Raw genomic sequence first — 27,502 nt, forward strand, 5'->3', positions numbered from 1 at the left:
ACTATAGGTACCTAATCTGCTCAGAAGCATCTCAGCCAAATAGGATATTACGTGAGTAGAAACCAGTAACCAACACAAACAAGTTTTTTTTTAATGGTCAACTCCAAATCGATTTTATTGTCAGTTTTATTGCCTTCAAATAATGCTGATGCTGTCTGTGTATATATATTTTATTTTGGCATTTCTTTTAAAGCATCAGAAACAATAAGTTGAAAATGAATTATACAAAAAAATAAATATATGTACAAACAAATTTAAAACATGATAAATGAAATGAATAACATCTCAATTGAACTTTTGGCATCATTCTGGTTTTGTAAATAAATTGATAAAGGAACAACCTTCGTAAGTTATCATTCTGGTTTTGTAACTAAATTGATAAAGGAACATCCTTTGTACGTCATTCTATCTCCAATGAGAAAGGTTTAAACTCGTTGATAGTTCCTTGTAAGGTCTGTTACTGTTACAGTAGTCGGAAATAAATAAAAATTCTTTGTATTCCCCATGGAGACATAATTTGTATTTTGGATCTATTTCCAGGAAAAGAAGCCCTTCATAGCGATTGAGCCAGTGACTATTGCTTGCCACTCTTTGGATAGGACTCTTTCACAAAGTCTAACTTGTTCCCGTGTATTAAACACTACAAAAAGCGGGATAGACTCCAGTCCTATTTGCCGTTAAGGCTCTAAAGGACTTCATTTTTTGAGTGGAATTAGGTCCGATCAGTTTGGGGGTTTTTTCCCCCATTAAAACAGCAACATTAATGGTGTGTAATGTTCATTGATATGATATATCACGCATAAAAATATAATATCACAGAACTCAATAATTATTGTATAATATAAAACCAAATTGTATATATAATATAAATATAAAACCAAAGGCATGATAGTCTACTAGTATTTATTAAGACTTCCATCAACAATTAACAAAGAAGGAATTAACTCAAGGGGTTTTTCTGATCATAAATACAGTGGCATCCCGATAAAGCCAATACCCTGCCGACCAAAGTTTGCCTCAGCTTTACAAATACAATAGAATCTGCTTAAAGTGAACACCTCTTGTTGGTCCCAAAATGTCAGTTCTTTATCTAAGTCTGTTTTATTGATAATGGATAATGTCAACCTTGCTTAAAGCAGATTCTATTGTATTTGTAAAGCTGAGGCAAACTTTGTCTAATATTGAATTGAGGTGAAGGGAATATAACAGCCTTAGAAAAAAAAACCCAAATCAAATAAAATGGAACGTTTCAGTCTTGAACCCTTCTTCAGCCAACATAGTATAAGTATTGAAAAATTATGTGAAAAACCCGTTTGTCTTTAAAACTGCCCAAATAATAAGAAGGGGGGGGGGTGGATCAGGCACGGACGTGCATTTTTTATTTCCATCAATTTGTTAAGATCGTGTTTGTCATCAGCATGCTTTTCTACTGTATATATTGACACAACCAACGTCAATGGGAATACATGGATTGGAATAGTCATAAAACAATGTATTAATTGTTCCATTAAATTCCATTATTTTATGCTTTAATATTTTAAAAATAAAAATAAATATATGATATAAATTGTAATGCTATTCACACAACAAATGCAGCAGTCGGTAATCAGCAGTATTTAAATAAAAATGTGCATATAATTTATTTAGGATGAGACATTTCAGAATGTAACCATAAAATACAAAAATTGATTTTTAAAAATAAACAACCCAAATATTTTGGCAGAAAGTGTACATGAGAAAAAACTGACTCCGCACAATACACATTTAGTGTCCTCAAAACACTGTTAGTCTGAGGGGTACATTTATTTAAAATTAGAACTCTCTCTCTCTCTCTCTCTCTCTCTCTCTCTCTCTCTCTCTCTCTCTCTCTCTCTCTCTCTCTCTCTCTCTCTCTCTCTCTCTCTCACACACACACACACACACACACACACACTCTCTCTCACTCTCAGTCATTCTTTCTCTCTCGTTTAATTTGGAGAAATATCTTCTCTGGGGCATTTGTGATATCTCGTTGAACCATTTGAATTCAAGCTTCAAGATCAGCATCGTCAAGTAGTTAATCACAAATCATTGACTCTCTCACTACTGTAGTATTGTTACATCTGTCACTGCTCTGACTTGAACTTGAAGGCAAATGAGAACCGGATCCAATCTGGCTACACTTCCTTCTCATTGTCATCCTGACCTTCAGAATTATTGTTATTGCTATTTTCATTCTGATCATTGCTCTGTTCAACAATTTCATTGTTTTCATCTTTAACTTTTTTTTCACCATTATCAATATTTTCTGCTGGTGTATTAATATCAACTTCACTCTTCTCCTCATCCTTTATCAACTCATTATTATCTCCTTTCACATTGTCACCATCGCCTTCATCTTTATTCGTTTCCTCTTTTTCAACCGTTTCAATTACAATTTTTACATTTGCTCCCAGTTGCTCATTTGATTCCTCATCATTCTTATTTTTACTTCCCTTATTGTCTGTTTCACTTTCACCTTTAATTTCTTCTCCACTCTCATCTACATTTTCTGTTTCACCCTCACCTTTAATTTCCTCTCCACTCTCACCAGCATTGTCTGTTTCACCCTCACCTTTAATTTCCTCTCCACTCTCTCCAGCATTTTCTGCTTCACTCTCTGGATTTGTACTTATCTCAATCGTATCAGTGTTTATTTCTCCTTTTCCTGTATTGCTTTTGACAATGTCTTCATCTACCTCTTGGAGTTCTTCCTCTTTGCTCATACTTTCCTTCCTTACCTCCCCTTCATGTTCACTCGCTACATCAATCCTTATTTCAATTTTATCCTCAGTACTTGTACTAATCACAAACTCAGCAGTATCTGTATTATCGTTATCTTGACCGTCGCCAGTATTCTGGAAGAAAAAACTTCCAGGTGGTTCAACATCCTCTGATGCTGCAGTCTCATTACTTTCAGCACTTTTTAAACCAACCGTCTCCTCCTCCTCCTCCTTTGATTCTTCACCTAAAATTTCCCTTTCCCCTGCGTCTTCCAACTCACCTAATATCTTTCCATACTCTTCAGCCATAATATCTGCTTCTTCCTCACCATTAATTCCACCAATCTCTTCTCCAGTGAAATTCGTCAATTCCCCAGTTTCATTTTTTATTTCCCCAAATGTCATCTTGTCAGCATCACTCCGACCTTCAACTTGCTGCATAAGAGACATCATCTGAAGTTGTCCTTCGTCCATCTCCCCTTCCATTGGAGAGACGAGATCGTGGCTCAAAAACCTGGCACTGTCACAAACCAACTCTGGGGAAACCCCTGAACCTTCAGAGTTCAATTTTGCAGAGTCATAACGATCACGGTGAATAAAATCACTTTGCATTTCCAAATATTGCCTCTCATCCAGTGTGTCTTTTCCTTCTCCTTCAACACTTTCCAATTTTTCTTCCTCTTGCTCTCTATCTTTCTCATACTGTTCCTCTCCTTGTTCGTTATTGTCCCTTTGTGTATTGCTTTCTTCTTCTTGATCTTGCTCAGTTACTTTACTAGTTCCAGATGCAGATACTTGAGAGTTTGTAGTTGTAACTTCTGATTTTGCAGGACTTTCATTAGTGCTAGAAATATCTTCTTGCCTGGATGACCCATGCTCTGCTTTACAACTACTTATCTCTTCCGCGGGGATATCAACATTCAAAAATGTTTCCTGCACTTTCTCTTTCTCTCTGTTCACATTACCAGCACCACCACTACCGTGTTGATGTGCAGTGCTGGTGCCTTTAGGTGCGACATGCATCACAGTAATTTGTGACACCATAACTTCTTCCTCCTCTTGTTCTTCATTTTCAACTGTTTTATTGAAATTGTCAGCATCCGAATTTGCTTGCGGTATGACAGCATGAATTTTTCTAACTTGCTTCCTTTGTCCATTGCCTTCCATCAGTCTGTCCTGGTCAGAAACATCTTCATCCATCTCATTCACTTCAAACAGAGGAGCCATGGATAGTGACTCTCTAGATTTCAAATCTTTCCTTGCACGGAATTCATTGCCATCTTTGGGCTCAGGGGAAGGAGGAGGGGGAGCTGGAGACTCGGCGGAATTCTTTTCTACCATCACTTTTCTAGCGTAATCTCTTCCATTATCATCAAGACCTCTAGAAATTGGCCGTCTACCCGACCGGCCACTCAAGGCCGGTTCTGAGATGGATGATCGGGGTATCAGTTTTTCAAATGAAGACTCTGAGATAAGCGGCCACTGTTCTGGTGACGGACACGACTCGACAGATCTTGCACTCTTTGGAAGTGGAGATGCACCTGGTGATGAGAAATTGTATATTGATACAGATAATCATAAAAAAACATGGAATGTAGTAAATGAATAAGATGAAAAGATGATATTATGATGGCCGAGATGCCATAAACTACCTACCGTATTGTAATATGGACACACATATATAAGTGTTGTTATTATTATTATCATTATTATTATTATTATTATTATTATTATTATTATTATTATTATTATTATTATTATTATTAATATTATTTATTATTATTATTATTATTATTAATTATTATTATTATTATTACGCATTATTATTATTATTATTATCATTATTATCATCATCATCATTATTATTATTACTATTATTATTATTATTATTATTATTATTATTAATATTATTATTATTATTATTATTATTATTATTATTATTATTATTATTATTATTATTATCATTATTATCATCATCATCATCATTATTACTATTACTATCATTATTATTATTATTATTATTATTATTATTATTATTATTATTATTATTATCATTATTATTATTATTATTATTATTATTATTATTATTATTATTATTATTATTATTATCATTTTCATTATGTTGGAGGACAGCGCAGGCCAAAAAGTGAAATAAAAGTTCAATCCATCAGAATTCCCCATATTATTATCACGTGACATCAACTCAATCTAGTATCATGGTGGAATGTACAATAATAACGTACTATATAAGGCTATAAATAAAGTTTTAAATAAATTGAATGCATTAGGTTCACCCTGACACAGAACTGTTTGGAAATGATCTGTCACATATTCAATATCGTCCAAGTCCACAAATCTCATGATATCTACATTCTACATCTGTATAGTATTGCAGATGTTATGAACAACAATGAAATGTTCTGTAATGTAATAATTCATTTATATAGTGTGCAGAATCCACAAAGACTTCTAAGGCATAACACATACAAAGACAACATATAATACTAAGGCTATTACAACTCAAAAGCCTGCCTGAATATGAATGTTTTCAAAAGCTTCCTAAAATTACTGAGGTCTGGGTTTTTCCCTTGATTTCATAATCTAACAAAAACAAAACAAAAAAACGAGCTTTTATATAACGCAATATTCACTAAACATGCTCAAAGCGCTTTACAAAGGGTCCCTGACCAACAGCAACACTTAACATGCAGGACGAGGCATGATGCCTGTTAGGCATATTACAATTTTTTCAGACAGACAATGCTGTTTATGGCCATGTACTTATTTCACACCTGAGTACAGTGAGAGAATGTGAGTAATGAGCCTATGCACAAAGCTCGAACCCAGGACCTTCCAATCTGAAAGCGAGTGTCATACCACAAGACCACATAGCCATACTTTTAGAGCCAAAACAGAAAAATTTTCAGCTAGAGATACTCGTAGTTTACACGAGGAAATTCTACTCAGTCGTTCATGATGAGATCGGAGTCGACTGGCAGGCATCTCCAATTCAAGAAGAATGGAAGGACCAGGTAGTCATCTTTGGATAGATGTCATTATTGTCTCGTGTTTGCATCAAATAAATGTCACGTCATTGGAAGTTGACATCACTGAAAACATGGCAGCCATCTTGTCGTCATAACGTAGTAGTGTGAGCACCATTAGAAGCTGCTGCCATTTTGGCCTTACAATTCCAGACGTTACAAACACATTAAATGTAGGCGTTGGAATTTAAACTTAAACAAAAATGAGTGCTAACTTATGTAATCTATTATAACGTAATTATAACAAATTATAAACAAGAATAGTGCCCATTGTGCCAAGTAATCTATAGCATAGAAAGTGGTCCTTATATTGGTGTTGTGTCATCTATAACAACATAATGATAAAAGCAGTCGTACTTACTGGTGTTGATGTTTGTCATGGTAGAAGTCTGCAGCATGAGTTTAGGTTGTTCTTCCATCCTGTCACCCATAATACCGTGAGAAGATGATATCACCGATCCATCAACACCCGTTTCTCTGGCTGTTTCTCTGATTGTGTCAAGGCCTGAGGTCAAAGAAAAGTGTTGATAATATATGAGTTAATAAGAAATATTTCAATAAACAATAGTAGTAAAGCCTCGCAGTCCAAATGATGCTTGCTGAGAATTGTGTGATTCAGTCATAGTCGATGACTATAGCTGCTCTCTCCATCCATGTTGTTAATTGTTTCCATTGGTCACAGTCCTAGACCAGGGTTTTGAGGCTGTCAAGATCTCCTTGTGACTTTAGTACGGAGGACACCGCAATATTTCTTAGTTCTTCAGGGATTAATTCGGCCTCAACTGAATCCGATAATTTCTGATATGTAAAGAAATCCTGGTTCAGGGTAGTTACTATTGATGTTGGTGGTCTCCCTACGTATTTGTTGCCATGAAGGAAATATTCTGTCATGCAGTTTGGGTTGGGATGTAATCTTCCCGACGTAAGATGTGACCAGATAGCCTCCATCGCTGTTCTGTTATTATTGGACCCTGGGTTTTTCATAGAAATCAGTATTTGTAATTGTCTCTGGCCAATAGATTCCGATTATGAGACGTAATTGTTTGCGGTGGTAGGAATCAAGACTTTCTAAGTTCTTCTTTCAATAAACAATAATATATTACATTGGAGATTGAAATGTGTAAATAATAAATATTGTTTGGTTGATAGCACTGAAATGGAAAAAGAAATATTTAACAGTTCGTGATACAACAACAAAAAAATTTTCATGCTGCGCATTTATATAGCGCATTATCCACTAACCATGCTCAAAGTGCTTTATGAAAGGGTCAAAGCTAACAGAAACACTTAAATCAGAGGATAAGACATGAAACTTGGTACAGCGATGTCACATTTGTTTTCAACGAAGACAACACTGTGTATAATGGCCATGTACTCATTTTACACCTGAGTACAGTAAAAGATTGTGAGTAAAGAGCCTTTTCCAATGACTCAACTATGCACTGGGCATGGTGCATTTGTGGAAATTCACTACCGATAGAAATGTACTTATTGTATATTTATTTCATTTAGGGACACATTGAATGATGAAATCAAACTGTCTTGGGGGGTGGGGGGGGGGGGGAGGGCTTTTGTCTATCTCTAAAAGGAAGTGGGGAGTGAGGGCTGCGAGGAAGCCAGGGAACTGTATTAAGGGCACCAAGGAAGCCAAGGAACTGTACTGCTATCACCTTGAAAGGTTTGTATGAAACAGTGCCAGTCGAAGCAGAAAGAAATAAAAAATGTGTGACGATGCAGGAAACTCAGCCAGAAGAACCAATTGATACTGTGGCCGTACTGTGAGATTTGACACATTTTCTACATTTGAAGACTTTTGATGCACTTTGCACTTTATTTGAAGCAGTTATCATGGCTAGAATCTCAGAAGGTAGAAAATGAGCTAGTTGATAAAATTGTGATCTCTGACAAATTAGTCATGACCTGCGACTTGTCTCTGATTTTCCTGCATCGGCACATGATAAATACAACAACAAAAAATCAGCCCTCCTTGACTGGAAGTTATTGAACCTAAGACCCGATCAGAATGTCTGAAGTTCATTTCCCCATTCAAGGAAAGCTGTTTTTTTGGGGGATAATTTCTTTCTTGTATATTTCTCTCAGCTTTATCTGGCATTGTTTCATCCACACGTTTTGAGATGTATTTATATCTTACACCAGTGCCTGCTCCGTAATTAGTTACTTTGTGCGGTTATATGGTCTAGTGGTATGACACTCGCTTTTGGATCGGAAGGTCCTGGGTTCAAGCCTCGTGCTCAGCGCATAGTTGAGTCCTTGGAAAAGGCTCTTTACTCGCATTCTGTCACTGTACTCAGGTGTAAAATGAGTATCTGGCTGTTAACAGCGTTGTCTTTGTCCGAAAAATTTTAATATTGCCTAACAGGCGGCATGTCTCGTCCTACATGTTAAATGTTGGTGTTGACCAGGGACCCCTTGTAAAGGGCTTTGAGCACATTTAGTGGGTATTGCGCTATATAAAGCTCATTTTATTTATTTATTATTTTATGATATAATCTTGGTACAAACCTTGATCATCTGGAGTGGTGGGGAATTTTGAAGGGTCTAAGGCGGGTGACGGGGATGGGATCAGCTGTTGAAGAGGCAGGCCGGTTGTCGGGGACGACAAGAAAGTCGTGTCTCTCATGTCCTTGGAGGAAGACGGCTGTGCCCTCACAGACAGGTTGAAGGTCAACTGGGTGGGGTCTCTGGATACATCTCTAAGATTCGGGGCACTCTTTGTAGGGGACATGAAGGTGGCTGGAGTTCCAGCTGGGGCGATGGGGACTTTAGTGGATAGCGCTGGTGACACACTGTGGATTGCCTGATCAAACTAGGGGGAAAAGAACACGAAACAAAATCTTTAAAATAAATACATCCAGAGGGTATGGGGATCTTAACTAATTGAACATGTGGATCTGCCAATTTATATTGGGTGGCTGTGTCGTCTAGGTCAGGTGGAAAGTATTTATTGTGATAGTGCAAAATCCTTTCCAAAGGGTTGAAAAATTTATTTGTCTGTTTATGGCTTCAGAAACCAGAAATAACTTTGGTTCAATAGGCCTAAAGACTCTGAGGTATTCTATTTGTCAAGAGATTCATCTATTTGGAGCTTTCAATATAAAATGCAATTCTTCTTTCTCAATATGGTGTTACAACAGGATGTACCTGATATGGAAGATGATGATTGTCATGATGATGACAATGATGATGATGATGACAATGATGATGATGATGATGATGATGATGATGATGATGATGATGATGATGATGATGATGATGATGACAATGATGATGATGGTGATGATGATGAAGATTGATGAATGATGGTGATGATGATAATGATGATGACAATGATGATGATGGATGGATGATGAAATGATGATGATGATATGACAGATGATGATGATGATGATGATGATGATAGATGATAAAGATGATGACGATATGGAGATGAGATAATGATAAAGATGATGACGATGATACTAATGATGATTAATTTAACCATTCGACATTGGAGCATTGACTTTGACGGTGGTTCCATGCTCGGAATAGTCACCACTCTCAGAACTTCTGTGCGTTGTAGGGGGTGAGACGACAGGGCCTGGAAAGTCATCGACAACGTTAAATAATATAGAAATGCATTACATTGAAATCAATACTCAGTCAAATAACTGAATTATAGAAAACTGAGTGTATAATGGAATCAAAGCATCATCATCATCAAAATAATAATAATAATCATCATTATTATTATCATTAAAATCATCATCATCATCATTATCATCAGTACATTCATCAATATTAGTACAAGGCTGTCTTGGACAGCAGATGGGAAGAGAAAGCGGGGAAGACCCAAAGAAACCTGGCGAAGGACCATGGAGAAAGAATTAAAGGAAGCAGGCATGTCCTGGAATACACAACCACCGCAAAAGCAGCCGATCGCAAAATCGAGATGTCTGGTGGATGCTCTATGTGCCTCAAGGCCCGAAGAGGATTAAGTAAGTAATTCACCAATATTACTACACACTGTCTTAATAATACAAAAAAAAAATTTTAATTATCAAACCAGCACAAAAGATTATCCTTACAATGATAAATAATCCCCATGGTTTCCATTTCTTCTTCTTCCTTGTATGTCTGTAACTTCAATTATGAAGATTCCACAGATAGCAGTTTGCATTCGATTACAAGATTTAATATTTGATATTTTTATTTTCACTTGTTGCTCCTGAAGAAGATTTTTGCTACCAAAAACGTCTTTGGTTGTATTTTATTTTGATTTCAAGCCCTGAAGAGTGCGGCTATGTGGTCTAGTGCTATAACACTCTCTTTCAGATTGGAAGGTCCTGGGTTCGAGCCTCGCTCGCTTAGTGCATAGTTGAGTCCTTGGAGAAGGCTCTTTACTATATTCTTTTACCGTACTCAGGTGTAAAATGAGTACCCCGCCATAAACAGCGTAATATTGTAATATCGCCTAACAGGCATCATGTCCCGTCCATCATGTTAAATGTTGTTGTTGGCTTGGCCAGGGACCCCTTGTCTTGGCCAGGGACCCCTTGTAAAGCACTCGGAACACGTTTAGTGGATAAAACGCTATATAAACACCCAATTTTATTTTTTTTAATATTAAATCTTTTAAAGATAACACTCTTCAAATTCATAATCATGGCAGTATCATTGTATGTCTGCGAAACATGGAAAATGAACAAAGAAGATGAAAAAAGTGTAGACATTTTCCAAAACAAATGTCTTAGAAGAATATTCAGAATAAGATGGCAACAGCATTCATAGAACAACAGATAACGTGATGGAATTGACAGGAACGGAGAAGGTCAGAGCAAGGTAAAGAGGAAGATATGGAACTGGATTGGACATGTATTGAGAAAGGAATTTGGGTTTGATTGTGTTATAGCGATGGGATGGACACCAGGAGAGTAGAGGGGAAAAGGACGCCTAAAAACATGACCCAGAATGGTGGAGAGGGAAAGAAATGATGCTAGAATAAACTAAACTCCTGGCGGCGAGCAAGAACTAAAGCAAGGGACTGGAGCAAATGGAGGGAGACTGTTCAGCCCCCGAGTACCACCGGGTGCTGAGAGAATTAATGTTAAGGTTAAGTTTTTAACTCACTCAACCCTAACACCGACTATATCCGTAATTTACCCGGGTTACTTTCACCCCATGCCTATTCATTACATTTTTATGAGACAAATTATAGCCGTAGTATCAAAGCTAATGTTTTTAGCTTTTTACATGTTAGTGATAGTTGAATAAAACAATCTATGTACATCCTCATTTTTAATACATTTTTTTTTCCAATTTTGAAAAGTAGCAAAAATCTCTAGGATTGAGTGAGTTAAGACTTAAATTTTTACTTTACATCCTGCATCTGCCATTCTATCAGGCACAATAAATCAACCATTTCCATCACCACTCTCACCACCTGCAACAACACTACCACTACCACTACATCCATGTGTCGGTTATGTGGTCTTGTGGTATGATGACACTCGCCTTAGAACTGGAGGGTCCAGTATTGGAGTCCTGCTTTGGGCGGTGAATAGTTGAGTCCCTGGAAAAGGCTCTTTATTCGGATTCTCTCACCATACTCATGTGTAAAATGAGCACCTGGCCTTTAACAGTGTTGTGTTTGTCCGAAAAAGTTGTAATATCGCCGAATAGACATTGTACCTTGACCTACATGTTAAGTGTTGATTTTAGCTAGGGACCCCTTGCAAAGCACTTTGAGCACATTTAGTGGATACTGCACAATATAAGTGCTCAAACTGTTTTTTTTTTGTTTGTTTGTTTGCTTTTTCACCACCGCTCTTACTCTTACCAAGAGTAAAGTCCATCATATTCCTGCTGTTGTAAGTGAAAGCTCTGGTTGTCTTGACCCCACTGGGCAGTTCGGGAAGACCAAGTGAGATGGATGGCAATTTGGCCTTGATGGGCAGTCTAACAGAGTCTGGCTCTGATTGGATCAACTCGCCAGGCCCAACCAGGTGATAGGAGAGGTGAGGATGGCCTGAAATAGACATTTCAAATTATATGAAAATTTATTGATTTACCACACAGTGATCAAATACATAAACATAAACATAAATAAAATTTAATGATTTATCACATAGCATCCTCTCTGGACCCTGAGACCATAGAATAATACATAAATAGAGATATAAATAAAATTTATTGATTTACCACATAGCATCCTCTCTGGACCCTGAGACCATAGAATAAAAACATAAATAGAGATATAAATACAATCTATAGAGCGTCAATCTCCATCTTGTGTGTTCAATGGCGCTTGACAAGACAAAGTTGATATGAGAATTTTAAGAAAATAAAAGGTTACAACTGTAGATGATCTATTAAGTATTGCTGATGATAAACATGGAATACGAAACAGTATGTAGGAGTACCACAAAATGTGATCTTTTGTCTCAAAGGGGGAAACACTACAGACTTAAACATCTTCAATTGATAAGTTAAAAAAACTTCAGTGTTAAACCAAAAGTGACAGCATGATTCATCACTTTCCCTCGACCTGGAACATACATGCTCAGTAATGAATTTGCTTTAAGTATCTTACTAATACAGATCCTGACTCATGCGGAGAAAAAGTTAGAATTTAACAAAGAGCAAAACAACAATCCCCCCCCCCCCCCCCTTAATCCCCCCAAAAAGGACGCTCAAGCAAACAAAAACAAACAAACAAAAAAAAGAGAAAAAAAGGAAACCAAACATGTCAATATTTAAGCTTTGCATACCTTGTATTCTAGGCAAAGGCTTTCTGTATCGTGGAAAAGATTCAACAGAACTATTATCACTGCAAGCATCTTTTTCCTTGACGGGTGTGTTAGCAGAACTCATACGATCAATAACTTGTTCATCATCCACTTGGAAAACGGGTTTAGGCGGGGGAGCAGGAAGGGATTTGTGAACAGTCCCCTTGGGAATGTTCAGAATCTTCATTTTCTTTTGTCGCAATAGTTCTCTTGTACTCAGCATCATTCTTGCTGAGTCATTGCCTTGTATACATTCTTGAACGATATCATGTATTTTTCCTTTTGAGGTGAAATCACTGGAAATTAAACCAAAAAAAAAAAGGAAATATGGAAAATGCTGGGGAGATATAACTGACATAACAGAAAGACAAATACACCAATTATAATATTTTTAAAAATGCATTTTGTCATGACATGGGATTGACCCTAAGAACTTGCATTTTGCGTTTAGATATGATATAGCCATTGCAACAACATAGACCACATATTATTTCATTTCCATATTTCAAAACAAGACGGTTTTGATTTATTCCTTAATTTGCAAATGAGGTAATTTCTCGTACAGACAAAAACTTCAACAAGAAAAGAACGACAACTATGTGTTCAGCAATCGTTCACCACAATAAAGACAGCATTTACTGTGAGGCAAATTTACAGCCATTCTCAATTATCTCCAGCTTAGCAGAGTAATAAACATGGATAGAATTTTCTTGCTTTGCTGAAATCTCGTACGAGATGATATCTATATCACGTAAAATTAAAACTAAACAATGCATACACTATATCAAAACTAAATATAGCTCAAGAAAAGGTTTTCCTGATCAAACAAAAACGATAATGTAAAACTTTTTTTGTCTACATGCTGGAAAATATTTATTATCAATAAATAAGAGATTAAAAATCTATCTAAACTAACAAATAAGTTTCATCTAATTCAATCAAGGCACAAATAGAATGAATTCAGCAATCAATAATCACCTCTTTTTTGTATTCTCCAGAACTCTTAGAAGGACATCTTTAGGTAAAGCCAAAAGCTCATTGATGCTACGGAGAAAATTGATATGATTTAGTTGGTTGGACAAAAATATGATAAAAATCAAATTTAAAACACACACGCATTGAACTTGTCTTCCTTCATCTTGAATGGAAAATGAAATTTAAGGTAATGTGTTTTTTAAATGATTCGAGAGAAAAAAGTAGGAACAACACACATACTGGAAATTTTTATTGTGAAAACAAGTTATAGATTATACACACCATACATTCCATAAAACTTTTATGCACCAATTATTTATGTGAATCAAAGGAAGTTAGAATTACAGACACGATTTAGTCTCCATTTTCACTCCATTATAAATCCGTTGGTATGTTTTGCCTTACGGAAGCTAAATATCCTTTTTGTCTTGATTTTCATCTAAATTCATATTTTTAGGCAGAATCTTTGCATCCTATACGATACCAGAACATTTCAAAGGACAGATCTGGCTGGAAACAAACTTTACACTTTCATCTGAATTGATTATTACAGCATGTTTTTAAGCAAGACAAAAAATGTTCAGAAAAAACCCCCCCAAGACATGAACAATTCCAATCTCACCCATCCATATCGACATCTATCGGGGCCGGGACTGATTGGGCCGGTTGCTGAGACATGGCCGCCTTTTTAAACTGGATTGACTTGGCCGGTGGAGAGGCAGTTCTGGGCTGCTTTTTCTGTGCAAATAACACAAAAATATCTTTCATGAAAGATTTGTAGATAATATTTTCTTCATTAGCCTTTTGTAATTCACATTGTAACATATACTTTGTAAATATCACATGATCAGCTGACTAGAATTTGGGAAAATTCTTTGAAACATACGTACAATAGTAAAATATTAACACTGATTTTATAATGTTGTTCCTGGATTACCTACCCTTGTAATATCTACAAGAGATGTCATTGAAAACCTTGTCATACAGGATTTACAGACATCGAATTGAGACATTTCAAAACGAATGGAATCAATTTATCTACATTGGATGTTGTAGTGATTACAAAATAAAACTTTATTCTTTTAATACCTTTTTCTTTCATTACTAGCTGCATCTAAAATAATCTTGTTGTTAACATCTACGAGCAACAGCCACGTGTGATCAAAATCAAAGTTTACTCATTTCATCTTGATGACTTAAAAGAACAACCGATTTGTAAACAGATATTTCAATTGCATGCTTCAGGGGGGTTAATAATTTTGTCATTGTTAAAGAATAAAAAATAACCAAAAAAAAACTTAAACACTTTAATGATAAAACTGAAATTCTTTCAACCATGAATTCTTTATTTATGTATCTGTTTATAAATGCAATTTTTTTTTCTCTAACCTGACATCCAATCTTATCATTTTCACCAATGAGCGATAACCGTGATGACGTCATCATGCTGTTCTTTGGTGAAAACAGTCAGATTTAAAAATAGATTCTGTCTGCAACATAATTATCCCATTTATCTAAATATTTAAGCAGATTTGAAAATGTGCAAAAAAGGAGATACTCTTCTACAAGAAAAAGGAAATGAAATAAAGTTGGGGGGGGGGGGGTTGGTCACAAAAGAGGGTAATTTAAAAGATATATGGTATATCAATTGTAATAGTTAGAGAAAATAAAATAAATATGTCGTTAATAAGAAATAAAATGGATTTCATAACACAAGATTATCAGTTGTATCCATGGACATATAGGTTGTACCACCCAATTTGGGAGATAGAAATCGGAGTAATGCTGGGATATGTTTTGATAGTGTTAATGTTTTAATTTTAAATATTCATAATAAAGAAAATACAAAAAAGGAAAAGAAAAAAAAGAAAGGTGATTTACAGTTCTTGTACTCGATAAAAACCAAGAAACCCATTCAGATAAAATGTTATTGAAATGCAATAATGGAAATACCAGTAATACTTTGCTTCCCAAAAAGAATATACCAAAAAAAAAAAAAAGACGAAGAAAAGAAACAAAACAAAAACAAACAAAAATGCTGCATTGGTGATAGTATTTATAAGTAACCCTTCTGTTTGGAAATCCACCCCTAACAGAGCAAATGAGGCAATATATTTCAAACACCAGGCCTCGTTATGAGAAACATTCCACGAATGCCATGCAATCTTGAAATTGGTCAGCAGCTGGATGGGTGACAATGATTGCAAAACTTTGGCCATGACAATGACACTTGCCAATTACCTCACTCCATTCATTACATAAAGGATATTTTATAAGAGTGGTGAAAAAAAATGGACTTTGAAAGGCAAAATACACAGAATAAAATGGAAATTTGGATTAATAGGATCTGTCTTGATCCATTCTGAAATAAGATTACACATAAACAAAAAACTCAAAAAAATCTTGAGCATTCCAATAAACATGCTCAAAGCGCTTTACAAAAGTCCCTAGTCAACAGCAACACTTAACATGTAGGACAAGATATGAGCTTGTTAGGCAATATTATATTTTTTTTCCTATAGAGACCACGCTGTAACAGTACAGGTGCTCGTATTACACCTGAGTATGCTGAGAGAATGTGAGTGAAGAGCCTTTCCCAAGGAGTCAACTATGGGCCGCTCAGAGTGGGACTCGAACCCAGGACCTTCCAATCTGAAGACGAGTGTTATACCACTGGACCACATAGCCGCAGCTAGCTGTTAGAAAACTATTTCAATTCAGCATGTTGAATGTCTGTAACACTCACTGAATAAATTCAAAGATCAATCAAGATACTAAAACACATAACGAATGAAAAGCCGCACATTGTCACACCAGTAGGTGACTTTCAACACGTACTAAGTCCCATTTTCAAAGAAAACCTGAACAATTGTGTAAGAAAGGAGTCAGACAAAGCAAGAAAGGAAAATACAAGAAAAAAAAAACATCCCAAAACATCAGTTGCACATCTGACCAATAATCAGAAGGTCTGGGGTTCGATCCCCAGTTGAGGTTGATTGATTTTTTGAGATGGTTTTTTTTCTTGTATTTTTCTTTCTTGCTTTGTCTGGCACCTTCCATACACACTTGTTCAGATCTTTATCTTACACCGGTGCCTGCTCCTTAATTTCTTAATTTGATATTTTCAAAGAAAACCGCAATTTTGTGTCATTTATTTATCTAAGGGGAAAACACGTGTCTTGTGTGCCTCATAAAACAATACGATGAGTGTTTTGAAACTCAAAATTGTCTCTGGTGATTTTATGGAGTCCAAAAGATAGCTTGAGATTGTTGACTCATTTTCTATCAGGATGGGACTTGGGACGTGTTGAAAATCATCTAGTACTCACATTTGATATAGAAAGAAATCACACACATTATACAATCTCACACAAGACATCAAGGAAAGTAAGTGACTTAAGACGTGTTGAAAATCGCCTACTCACATTTGATATGGAAAGAAATCACACACATTATATAATCTCACACAAGACATCAAGGAAAGTAAAACAATGGAAACCAATTAGAAACATACGATAATGGGTGGAAAGTCAAAGATTTGGATAAATTAGTTGGGTTAGGACATATATAGATTATAAAGATGAGGAGGAAAAATATAAAGTTTATAGGGATGCGAGTTGAAGCAATTTTTGTTGGATATCATAAGAAATCGGGTTGCTGAAAGCGATATAAATAACTTATAATTTGAAAAGAAAACAATATAATTAATACAACTAGCTCAAACGCTGAGTCATCCTCTAAATATAGAGTGATGATAAGGTAAATAGATTAGAATTTTATCATTATTATTAGGTATTATTATTTCATTTATTTATTTACTACAGTACGTAAGTAAATTCACTCTCTTTAATAAATGCACATTTTAAAAAAATCAAATTTCATAATTTTGATTTCGGCATGATACATCTTTGGGTGATGGGTCACATATTTGTATTAAAATCGTTTTGTAGTGCTATTTGTATGGATTTATTTATGTATTTATACACTTGTCTAACTATGTATTTATATCTTTAATATTTATTTATATATTTATTCATTTATTTATTTATTCATTCATTCTTTTATTTATCTATTTAATCATTTATTTATTTATCTATTTATTTATCCATTCATTTAATTATTTATTTATATATTTTGTATTATTTTTCGTCCATATGGAATTGTGTATATTATTTATTTGGAAGTACCCACAAATTTCCAAGATTCCATGGGTGTTTTATCAAATGGTTACTTTGTGCTTTGCACAGCCGACCGCTTAATCACACACCCTCGGGAGTTCAGGTTAGTGTGTCGATTAAGCGGAGTGTGTGATAAAATAGCATTATAGCACCAACTTTCATTTGCCATTCATGTAGAAACTTCCCCTCTTTGTTTGTTTTAAAAAAATTCTTTTCTTATTCATAGGCGCTTTGTTCTTTCACCTTTTTTTCCACCACTGAGCTCATACTGCTAGAAGAAAAGGCCTTTATCAGGGAATCCACAGTAGTAAAGCCCTGTCTCGTCTGCGGAGTAAATGTCATTAGAGTCGTACTGCGGAAGAAGTTGTTTCAAAACTTCATCACTCCATTGACTGGCAAAAGAAACATCAGCATCGTGTTTTTCGACATGTTATTTATTTTTAAGACGACATTCTGTTGACCTTTCCATCTTGAAAGCCTGCATTCTGATGGGGAGAAAGCCGTGCCTTGAGTGTATCCAGTTAGTTGCCTTTTGAGTGTAACAATGTGGACACGGAATCAATCAAAAGATGAGACGCGAGTCCTCTCTATAATCCTTTCTTCTTGTTCACAGCCCAGTAGAGGAAAACAATGCACAGGTAGAGAATTGCAATCAAGTGGTCAGACAATATAAACAAACACTTGACATTGAGTGGACTGCCACCATGTTTCACACCTTGTGATGCAGACAGCGAGTGCTGAGTCAATCAGCCCGCCATGTCAGGTAATCCTTTGATGTCAGTTAACAAGCATTGCGTGACTGACCTAGTCAGGATCAGAGGGACAGTGGAATTGGTGTTGACATGAAAGCGTTGTTCACGAGTGATACGATATTAACGTGTAGAAATGGTTCAATGAGAAACACATTTTCAGTACCTTTATGTGAATTTTTAAATATTTTTCTCCAATCAAGATGGAATCAAGGTGTAGATGTGTGCGACTAAGCGGAGAGATTATATAGACAAAATTCTGTGTTTCAGGAATGTTTAGCGTATAAGCGGAGTGTGCAATTAACCGATGTGCAATTAAGCAGAGTGCACTGTACAATGATTTACATTCAATGTCATTGTAACCTGCAGTAACCAAATGGAAAACTGCATGTTTGAGTTCGACATTTGAGTAAATGATCAATTATTACAATTTTTCATGAAACATAAATAAAAACTATTATCCAGACAAGTTGATTATAGGTGGAAAGGATTAAACAGATGGTTTTATACAATGAAATGTAGAAAAGACACTTGGAGAGTGGTGAAGCTGCTCTGTAACAAACATGGTTTTATTTTCAACAAATGGTATAGACAGCAACAATCTTGTTATACTGCTATGCTTGGGACCATGACAGAACCGTCAGTATAATGAGTTGGCGATTTACAAAATAGAATTATCTGGAATTTAATACAGCACACAATCAACATTAAGTTGGCGATACACGAGTTCAGCAGAATAGCGAGGGGCAAAGTTTTTAGTTTTTGTATAAAAAACTTTTTGAATTTAATCTTACTGCATTTTCTTACAAGTTTTATATAGTATTCTAGAGAAAATTTTGACTTCCTTTGTTTTATGACAAAATTGATTCAAGAAATGCTTTTGGGGGGAAGATGGCTGAGTGAATAAGCTATTGCACATAACCATGGAAGCCCCGTGTCAGAGTCCTATTTCATTCTTATTTTTTTCCTTCCCCAATCACTTGGACAACATGGATGATTCGGGCAGACTTTGGACATTTGGTTGATGGATTATCTAGAATTCTCCATACAGTGACTGATTGCCGATACCTTGTGACTGACTGCCGATACCTTGTGACTGACTGCCGATACCTTGTGACTGACTGCCGATACCTTCAAGTCTTTTTTCTTTGTTTTGTTTTCTTTGTGTTTTTGGTTGATGTTTAGTAATGTATGTGCTTCCTATAGTAATACACCAAGCTTTCTCAGACCTTTCAAATGAAAGTACTGGGTTTAAACTGCACTTAACAAACCCGACAGCAAGCCCTTAGAAAAATTGTCTTAATAATAGATTGTATCTATCCTTTATAGGATGGACATGAAATTATGAAGTCTGACTTTATGCCAAACAAAACTGTATTTTCACATGTCCTTGACAATGCTAAATCCGTTGTCCTAAATGTTGAATGTACTCTACAGAAAAATTATTGTAAAGCGTCTGGAGTATTTTGACAAATTTTAACGTGGCATTTCTTATAGATACCATTTGTTGAAAATAAACCTTGAATGTGTAATGCTAAATGAAAGTGAGTTAGAAAGGATAATCCTTGTTAAAGTGCAATGCAATATCAAACATGTGCGTCACGTCCATTTCGAAATGATAGGAAATTCAGTTTACACAGATATTTCAAGGAAAAAACACACAAAGAGAAAAAGAAATCAGTTTTGAGTTGTGCGCTGTCTACCTTTAGCACTGGCCATTCGTCAAACTGTGAATGAAGCGCATGTCAAACATGAGTGCAATGCATAAATGTATTGTAAACCAGCATAAAAACTGAACAAGCCAATAATTTAAGACAATTAAAGTTACAAGAACAACGAAATATTTTACTTGACCATGATTGTAATAAAAAACCATTTAAAGCTATCAGCTTTTTCAACAGCTCAACAAATCAATCTATCAAAATAGTTCTCGACTTGTGATAACAATATTTGTGTTCCATTGTAGTCATTTTCTTCTTCATTATAACGGAATGCTCATTATCCATGTATAAGGTAAATGAAGAAAATATCAAGGAAATAATAGATGTTGTTAGATTGGACTCATATATTAATCAAATAACAAACAAACTATAAAGCTGTTTTGTTTCGACTGAAAAAAGTTTTAAAATTTATAATTTTATCAATAGATCAAAACACTTTTATTTGGGAGATATCTAAAGAGATAAATGATTTGAAAATTTTAATTAAAAATTATTCCTGGGGGACGATTGTAAAACAAATCAGAACTTATACCTTTACTCTCAAGTTCGAGAAAAGAAATTGTGATGTAACGACTGAAGGCAAAATGATGAGGTGAACAAGTTAAAACGCCATTTAAATTGAATGGGAAATCAGCCATTTTGGATTTTCCATCTAAGATTTGTAAAGTTATATTAATACAGAAGCATTTCGGTAATAAAATTAATTTATCTATAAAAACTCCAATAACATCTTAGACATTGTCTATGTACAAAACTGTGTGTCCCTGGTTGGTCCCACGAACAACGTGTTCATTCAATGTACGATGCAACAAGACAACAACAACAACAAAAAAGCTTTAAATCACAAAACACGACCATTCGTTTTATATTTAAAAATAAAAAGTTTTTCACCATTGATGGGCAGCCTGTGGCTTACCCTTTAAACGGCGTGACTTATTCTTTTTTTTTCTAAAATCCCGATACTCTCGATATTTCCTGTTGACGATAACCACCTTCTAATCGATTTCACCAATAAAGTAGTAAGAGCTACGAGACTGTGTGATATAAATATCAAAATATGGTGTCAGGTTAGAATCCAATCCAATTATGCTCCTAGAGTATTTACATTATAATAGTAATAATTTAAAATGAATCAAATCCACAAAGATTAAATGTTTTCAATCATTTGACATACGATATATTCAATAGCAATTTATTATTTAATTTTTGTTTTTACACGATCTTAATTATTTAATTATGTCTACATTAAAAAGGCATTCAAATCATCTAGCACAATATTGAAGTTGAATTTACCAAGAATTTCCTCCCTTTGCTGTTCTATCTCAGCAGGCACCATACACTCTGTCATATCCTTCATCAAGACTGGACCATTTGGATTCGTCTGGGACTCGACAGCCTGCTGGCCCCTGGAATGAAATCATGAAATAAGAATTACACATTACGTGTGAACTCCCCCACCCCACAAAAATGGTCAAGAATGGTGACATGAGAACCATGGATGCTAAATAAGTGCATATCTACTAATGATCAAAATAGTATTAGAGGAAAATTATTTTAAAATACAAACCAATCAATTAAATTAAGTTGAGCAATGTATGTCTGTCCAACAGGGAAAAAAATGTAAAAATAAAAATTGATATCTACAGAAAATAAAAACACAATCAAAATATGATTTCAAATGAGATGTAAGGACAAGAAGAGAACAAAAAATGATGAACAAAACAAACACAATCAGAAAGGCAGCAAAGCTCAGAACCCTTTTGCAAAGTTATGAACAAAAATGAATATAACAGCTTAAAAATAAAAAAAAGAACAAAATACCAAACACGGAACGTTTCTGGCTCAAAACCCTTCTTCAGCCAACAACAAAACACAATTAAAACATAAATACATTTCTTAAAAACTCAGATCGATGTTCCGTGTTTGGTATTTTGTTCTTTTTTTATTTTTGTTCTTCATGTTTGTTTATTACATTTTACAGGCCACAGTTTCTATTAGCTTAGAATTACTGTTACCCTTTGACAGACTGGTGTCAATTCTACTCTCACCTGAGATCAAACAACAAAAATGAATATGACAATATAAAAAGACAAAATACCAAAAATGGAATGTTTTGGGCTCAAAACCTTCGTCAGCCAATAACTAAAATAGTCCAAAAATAAGTACACTTAAAATCCAGACGGATGACAGAGAAATATTTGGCATGTCTGTCCACAGACAACAACAAAAACAATAAAAATATCAATGGATCAATTAAGGACCTGACAGAAATGACAATTCAAAATCGCACCAGCCCACAAGATGTGTCAAATCAAGAAACTGGGGAGCAGGCAACGGTATAAGATAAAGATCTGAACAAGTGTGTGTGAAAGGGGCCAGATTAAGCAAGAAAGAAAAGTAAAAGAAAAAAAACACCAAAGAAAATCAGTATACCTTTACTGGGGATCGAACCTCAGAACTTCTGATTACCAGTCAGGTACCAAACCCATTGTTGGTTTGAGTTAACATAAAGAGAGATATAAATTTTTAAAATAAGGCTAACTCAAAGAACTGGCAAAATGCACGCAGATTGAACCAGTATCTGAAGCTGTAAAGAGGAGAAGGTGGAAATGGACTGGGCATGTCCTCAAAATGGAGTCGAGTGCGATTCCCAGCATAGCCCTCAGGTGGACCCCTCAGGCAATGAAAAGAAGGGGCTGCCCGCTGGAGACCTGGAGGAGGAGTATCGAGAGAAAAATGAAAGCTGGTCTTGGGGACAGATGACAAAAATGGCCTCCAACTGAGAAAGATGGCGTTCCACCTTGTCAGCCTTATGTGCTGATCAAGTACCAAGAAGATATCTAATTCAATATGAGATAATTACCCCATTCTACGTTTTTTCTGGTTGCGTGGATTTGACACCCATATGTAATATTGCTTTGTAACAAATGTCTCATCCCATTGGCTGTTGAGATCAGTACGATCAAACACTTCTTGTACTTCGACCAATGGCATGCGTGGCTGTCGAGGTCGAGGCCGAGGACCAGGAACTCCTGTACTTTTCTTCTTGGAGTAGATACTTGCTTTTGTATTATGTGGTGCATGTAGCTTTTTTCTGTTGAAATAAAAAATAGATTGAATCATGATAGATTCAAATCAGCATCTTGTTAGAGCAATGATTTCGTCTGAATGTCTGATGTCATTTACGGTATTCATATGTAACTATATTTCATAACGTTAGAAAGAAAATGTTGTTGCTTGAAGCTTGAAGAAAAAAATAATAATAAGTATGGAATTGTAAGCTTCAATTTATTCGATGTCGACATTTTGGGTTTCCCCTTTATCAACAAAACAGGATGAATGAAACACCACAGACACCTGTTTTGTTGATAAAGGGGAAATCTGAAACGTCCACAGTATCTGTCTTCGTCTAATAAATTGAAGCTTATAATTCAATACTTATCATTATATCTGTGGCGGTGAATCCACATTCCAGCGACAAGTCCAGCCCAACATAAAACTCCTTTAGGTATTGGGTCACCATTTTTAAGAGCAATTTTTTTATTTTGATACTAAAACTCTCTAAGTGTAAGGCCAAGTTTCTTTCCAATTATATTTTCTTGTATTGTATACATAGCCTTGACTGAAGACCAAAATTCTGGTGCCATTGTAGCCTGAGTCATATCACAGATTTCCCTAGCATAAATGGCAGGACACCATATCTTGCAGTGTTGGTGGTGACAAAAAGTGAAACAGTACGAAAAATTTGCCTTTAAGCACCATTTTTACTGCAATAACCCCCAATTTTAGAAAATTGAGATGATAAACTATCATTTATACTCTCGCTAACTTCTGGAGAGTGGGAAACTGCACTTATAAGTTCCACCACACATCACGTCTCTCACTGCCAGTACATTGTTTCTGGAAAATGTAATGTTTTAAAAGAAAGAAATTCTGTATCTAAAAACAACATTGCTGAATTTCGCGGATCCAAGGAAAACCACCAGCACAGATTAACGTAAAACCAAAACCCTATCTGTAAGGCTTAAACTTACGGGGAAAATGTTGCCTCTTTTCTTTTGATGACAGACTGCGCTGACTGCATCGGTGTATCCCACTGATGGGATGGTCTGCCTCCAGTTGACACTGGGTAACGATCAGTTGGGCTCTCACCAAAATCAGCCAGAAGATTGCAAACACTTTGGGTTGGAAGATCTATATCACGTAAAATAATAATGATAAAATCATTTTTAAAAGATAGAGGTGCAATGAGGTTTCCACCAGATCTAACAAACCCAGCTACCAAATCACTGGTGGATGGATGGGGGGGGGGAAGGGGGGGGGGGTCAGAGTTATATTTCTACTTCACGCAGGATTGGTCTTGGTTCCTTTGTGTATGAAGTGGGTGATCTACCAAATGAGCTATCCAGACCACCAATCATTATTATTCTATAATGACATTGATGATGATGATGATGATGATGATGATGATGATGATGACAATAGTGATGATGATGATTATGATGATGATGATGATGATGACAATAGTGATGATGATGATTATGATGATGATGATGATGATGATGATGATGATGATGATGATGATGACGATGATGATGATGATGATGACAATAGTGATGATGATGATTATGATGATGTTTCGATTGCAATACCGGGTCAATTATAAATTATTCTTGAATAAAGAAAAATGAGATTTACCAAGCTCACTGTCTGAATCATCGCTGCTACTGAGATCAAGTGGAGGCAGACTTTTGGTAATGCCCTTTTCTTGCTTCCTGACAGCATCCCAACAACCTGGGTGAGGGCACAGGGCCCCGCAAGATCTTAGTCCCACATTCAGAGGCATCTCTAAAAGAAAAAGGTATATAACGCATAATGATAAGATAATAAGATATTTAAAATGATGAGAAGGAATGAATAGAGGGAATAAAGAATTATTAGTAGTGGATGTTCTAGAAGTAGTAGTAGTAGTAGTAGTAGTATTAGTAGTAGTAGTAGCAGTAGTAGTAGTAGTAGTAGTAGTAGTAGTAGTAGTAGTAGTAGTAGTAGTAGTAATAGTAGTAGTAGTAGTAGTAGTAGTAGTAGTAGTAGTAGTAGTAGTAGTAGTAGTAGTAGTATAGTAGTAGTAACAAGATATGAAGTGAATAGAAAAGTGCCAGAAGACAATAGAGAATAAAAAATTTTCGCGGGGTTTGAACCCCACCACCGCCGCGAAAATTTTTTATTCTCTATTGTCTTCTGGCACTTTTCTATTCACTTCATATCTTGTTGTTACCAACATAAGTGCCTGCTCCACTCACTTTTCTGAATTAAAAAATTCACCCCATACACCGGAGCATACTCAATGTCTCAATCGTTTCTATGTTATATGTTTGTGTTGAGAATATTGGCTATTAAGCTTAACTGCTGGTCAAAATTATTCGCGATGGTGGTGTACGAACGAATCGGCGGTCTCAAGAAGTGGGTGAGAGAGGGATCTAGTAATGACTTTGAGTTTGAAACGAATATTTTTGTGTTCGTGGATAGCTCACACGGTAGAGCCACGCTCTCACCTGCCAGGCGGAGTTGTCGTACCAATAAGGTCGCAGGTTCAAACCCACCACCGCCGCGAAAATTTTTTATTCTCTATTGTCTTCTGGCACTTTTCTATTCACTTCATATCTTGTTGTTACCAACATAAGTGCCTGCTCCACTCACTTTTCTCTATAGTAGTAGTAGTAATAGTAATAGTTGTTGTTTTGTAATGATCATAACCTAATATATAATCTTTCTGAAACACTGAATAGCTTTTAATTTTAGGAGTGTGCCCATTTGTGTCTATGTATGTTTATATTTATGTTTATATGTATACATTTGTTTTAATATGTTACAGAGCGCATATGTGTCATCGTTATAACCATATTTTAAAAATATTCGTTTCTAGAAAGAAAAAAACGAAGGGACTATTTCTCTGAATGCTAGGGAAAATAAACTTGATCTCTATTTCTCTGAACGGTTTCAATTATCAAGAGTTTTTTGGAATTTGCAAGAGTGTCTGTGTGAATGATGAATGTGTATGCATTTTTTGGGGTTTTCTTTTGCCAGTTCTTGGGCGCTCTGTATTTTATTCCCAACTTTCTGTTAGATTCTATCTTGAGTTTGTGCTATCCTGTCTTTCTACTTCTGTTCCCGTCTTGAGACTTTGGCTTTGTTATTTAGGTTTACTTCTGTTCTCTCTTTGATAATGCAGCGCAAAGTACAAAGGTGAACCGCCATGGAGTATTCGCAATAGCACAACTTTTTGATCAAATCTGTCTTTGTCAACAAAAAATGTGCTTTAAAAACACTAGCTCGATGATTCGTGAGAATTCCCTGCCCACTCTGTTTGAGAATTTACTTTTGTATCGACATGGCGTCCGAAACCCATCAGCTACTGAAGGATAGCCGACCATTAGCAGAAATAGAGTTCAAGTTTATTTACCTGAGCATTCGGAGATACAGAGTCTGCCAAAAAAAGGTAAACAGAAATAGAAATGGTCTAGTGGTATGACACTCGCTTTCGGATCGGAAAGTCCTGGGTTCAAGCCTCGCTCGGCACATAGTTGAGTCCTTGGAAAAGACTCTTTACTCACATTCTCTCACCATACTCAGGTTAAAATGAGTACCTGGCCGTTTACAGTGTTGTCTCGGTCTGAAAAAAAATTATAATAACACCTAACAGGCGTCATGTCTCGTCCGACATGTTAAGTGTTGCTGTTGGCCAGGGACCCCTGGTAAAGCGCTTTGAGCACATTTAGTGGATATTGTGCTATATAAAAGCTCAGTTTATTTTATTTTATTAGAAATTAATCAACTATGCTATATTACTAATATTACAATTAGAATAAAAATAGGTAGTATAATTACAATAGTTATGAATTTTCCACAGATAAAAACTCAAATATAACACATAAACGCTTATACACATACACAGTTACACAACTTTAAAGCAAAAGTTGAAGTAGAGGTGTGAAGATGAAATAACAAATTAAGCCTGGTAGAAGAAAGAACTAAAAATGGTAGTCAACAACTCGATTTGAACAGCCTCTATGACCAAAGAACCCATAAAAATTAAGAAATCATCGTTATGCTATAATATGCAAAATCTAAAGTTGATTAATGCATCACCCTTAAATCCAAATGAATATATTTATGGAAAATAAAAGAGGCAGAGTTTATGCCCCATTCCCTGATTATTGTTTCCTCCACCCTCCATTTTACAACAACTTCATGGCAACTTACAGTTCCGCAGAGAATATTTTCAAGAAAAAGTTTTTTCAATAGATTTGTA

The 27,502-nt window shown here is 35.6% G+C and overlaps 1 protein-coding gene across 1 annotated transcript; it reads right to left on the minus strand.

Moving 5' to 3' along the window:
- Positions 1–1,833: 1,833 nt before the first annotated feature.
- Positions 1,834–27,453, minus strand: LOC144980252 (uncharacterized). The gene is made up of 15 exons (XM_078927875.1): positions 27,340–27,453; positions 24,892–25,041; positions 24,228–24,387; positions 23,057–23,287; positions 21,497–21,599; positions 20,176–20,199; positions 14,168–14,283; positions 13,549–13,614; positions 12,553–12,866; positions 11,622–11,810; positions 9,285–9,383; positions 8,818–8,861; positions 8,309–8,612; positions 6,147–6,290; positions 1,834–4,282 (listed from the first exon to the last, which is right to left on the minus strand). The coding sequence occupies exons 2-15, from the start codon at positions 25,037–25,039 to the stop codon at positions 2,157–2,159; spliced, it is 4,068 nt and encodes a 1,355-aa protein (XP_078784001.1). The 5' UTR covers positions 25,040–25,041; positions 27,340–27,453; the 3' UTR covers positions 1,834–2,156.
- Between the last annotated feature and the right edge of the window lie 49 nt (positions 27,454–27,502).

This window comes from Berghia stephanieae, chromosome 9 (assembly GCF_034508935.2).
Source record: "Berghia stephanieae isolate SIO BIC M18660-M18661 chromosome 9, UCSD_Bste_1.3, whole genome shotgun sequence".
Taxonomy (NCBI): domain Eukaryota; kingdom Metazoa; phylum Mollusca; class Gastropoda; order Nudibranchia; family Aeolidiidae; genus Berghia; species Berghia stephanieae.

Coding starts and splice junctions, on each gene's coding strand:
- LOC144980252 (XM_078927875.1), bottom strand. CDS start 25,039: ATGCCTCTGAATGTGGGACTAAGATCTTGCGGGGCCCTGTGCCCTCAC. Junction 8,613..8,817: donor TTGAACCAAAGTTATTTCTG/GTTTCTGAAGCC, acceptor TTTTCCCCCTAG/TTTGATCAGGCAATCCACAG. Junction 4,283..6,146: donor CATGACAAACATCAACACCA/GTAAGTACGACT, acceptor TCTCATCACCAG/GTGCATCTCCACTTCCAAAG.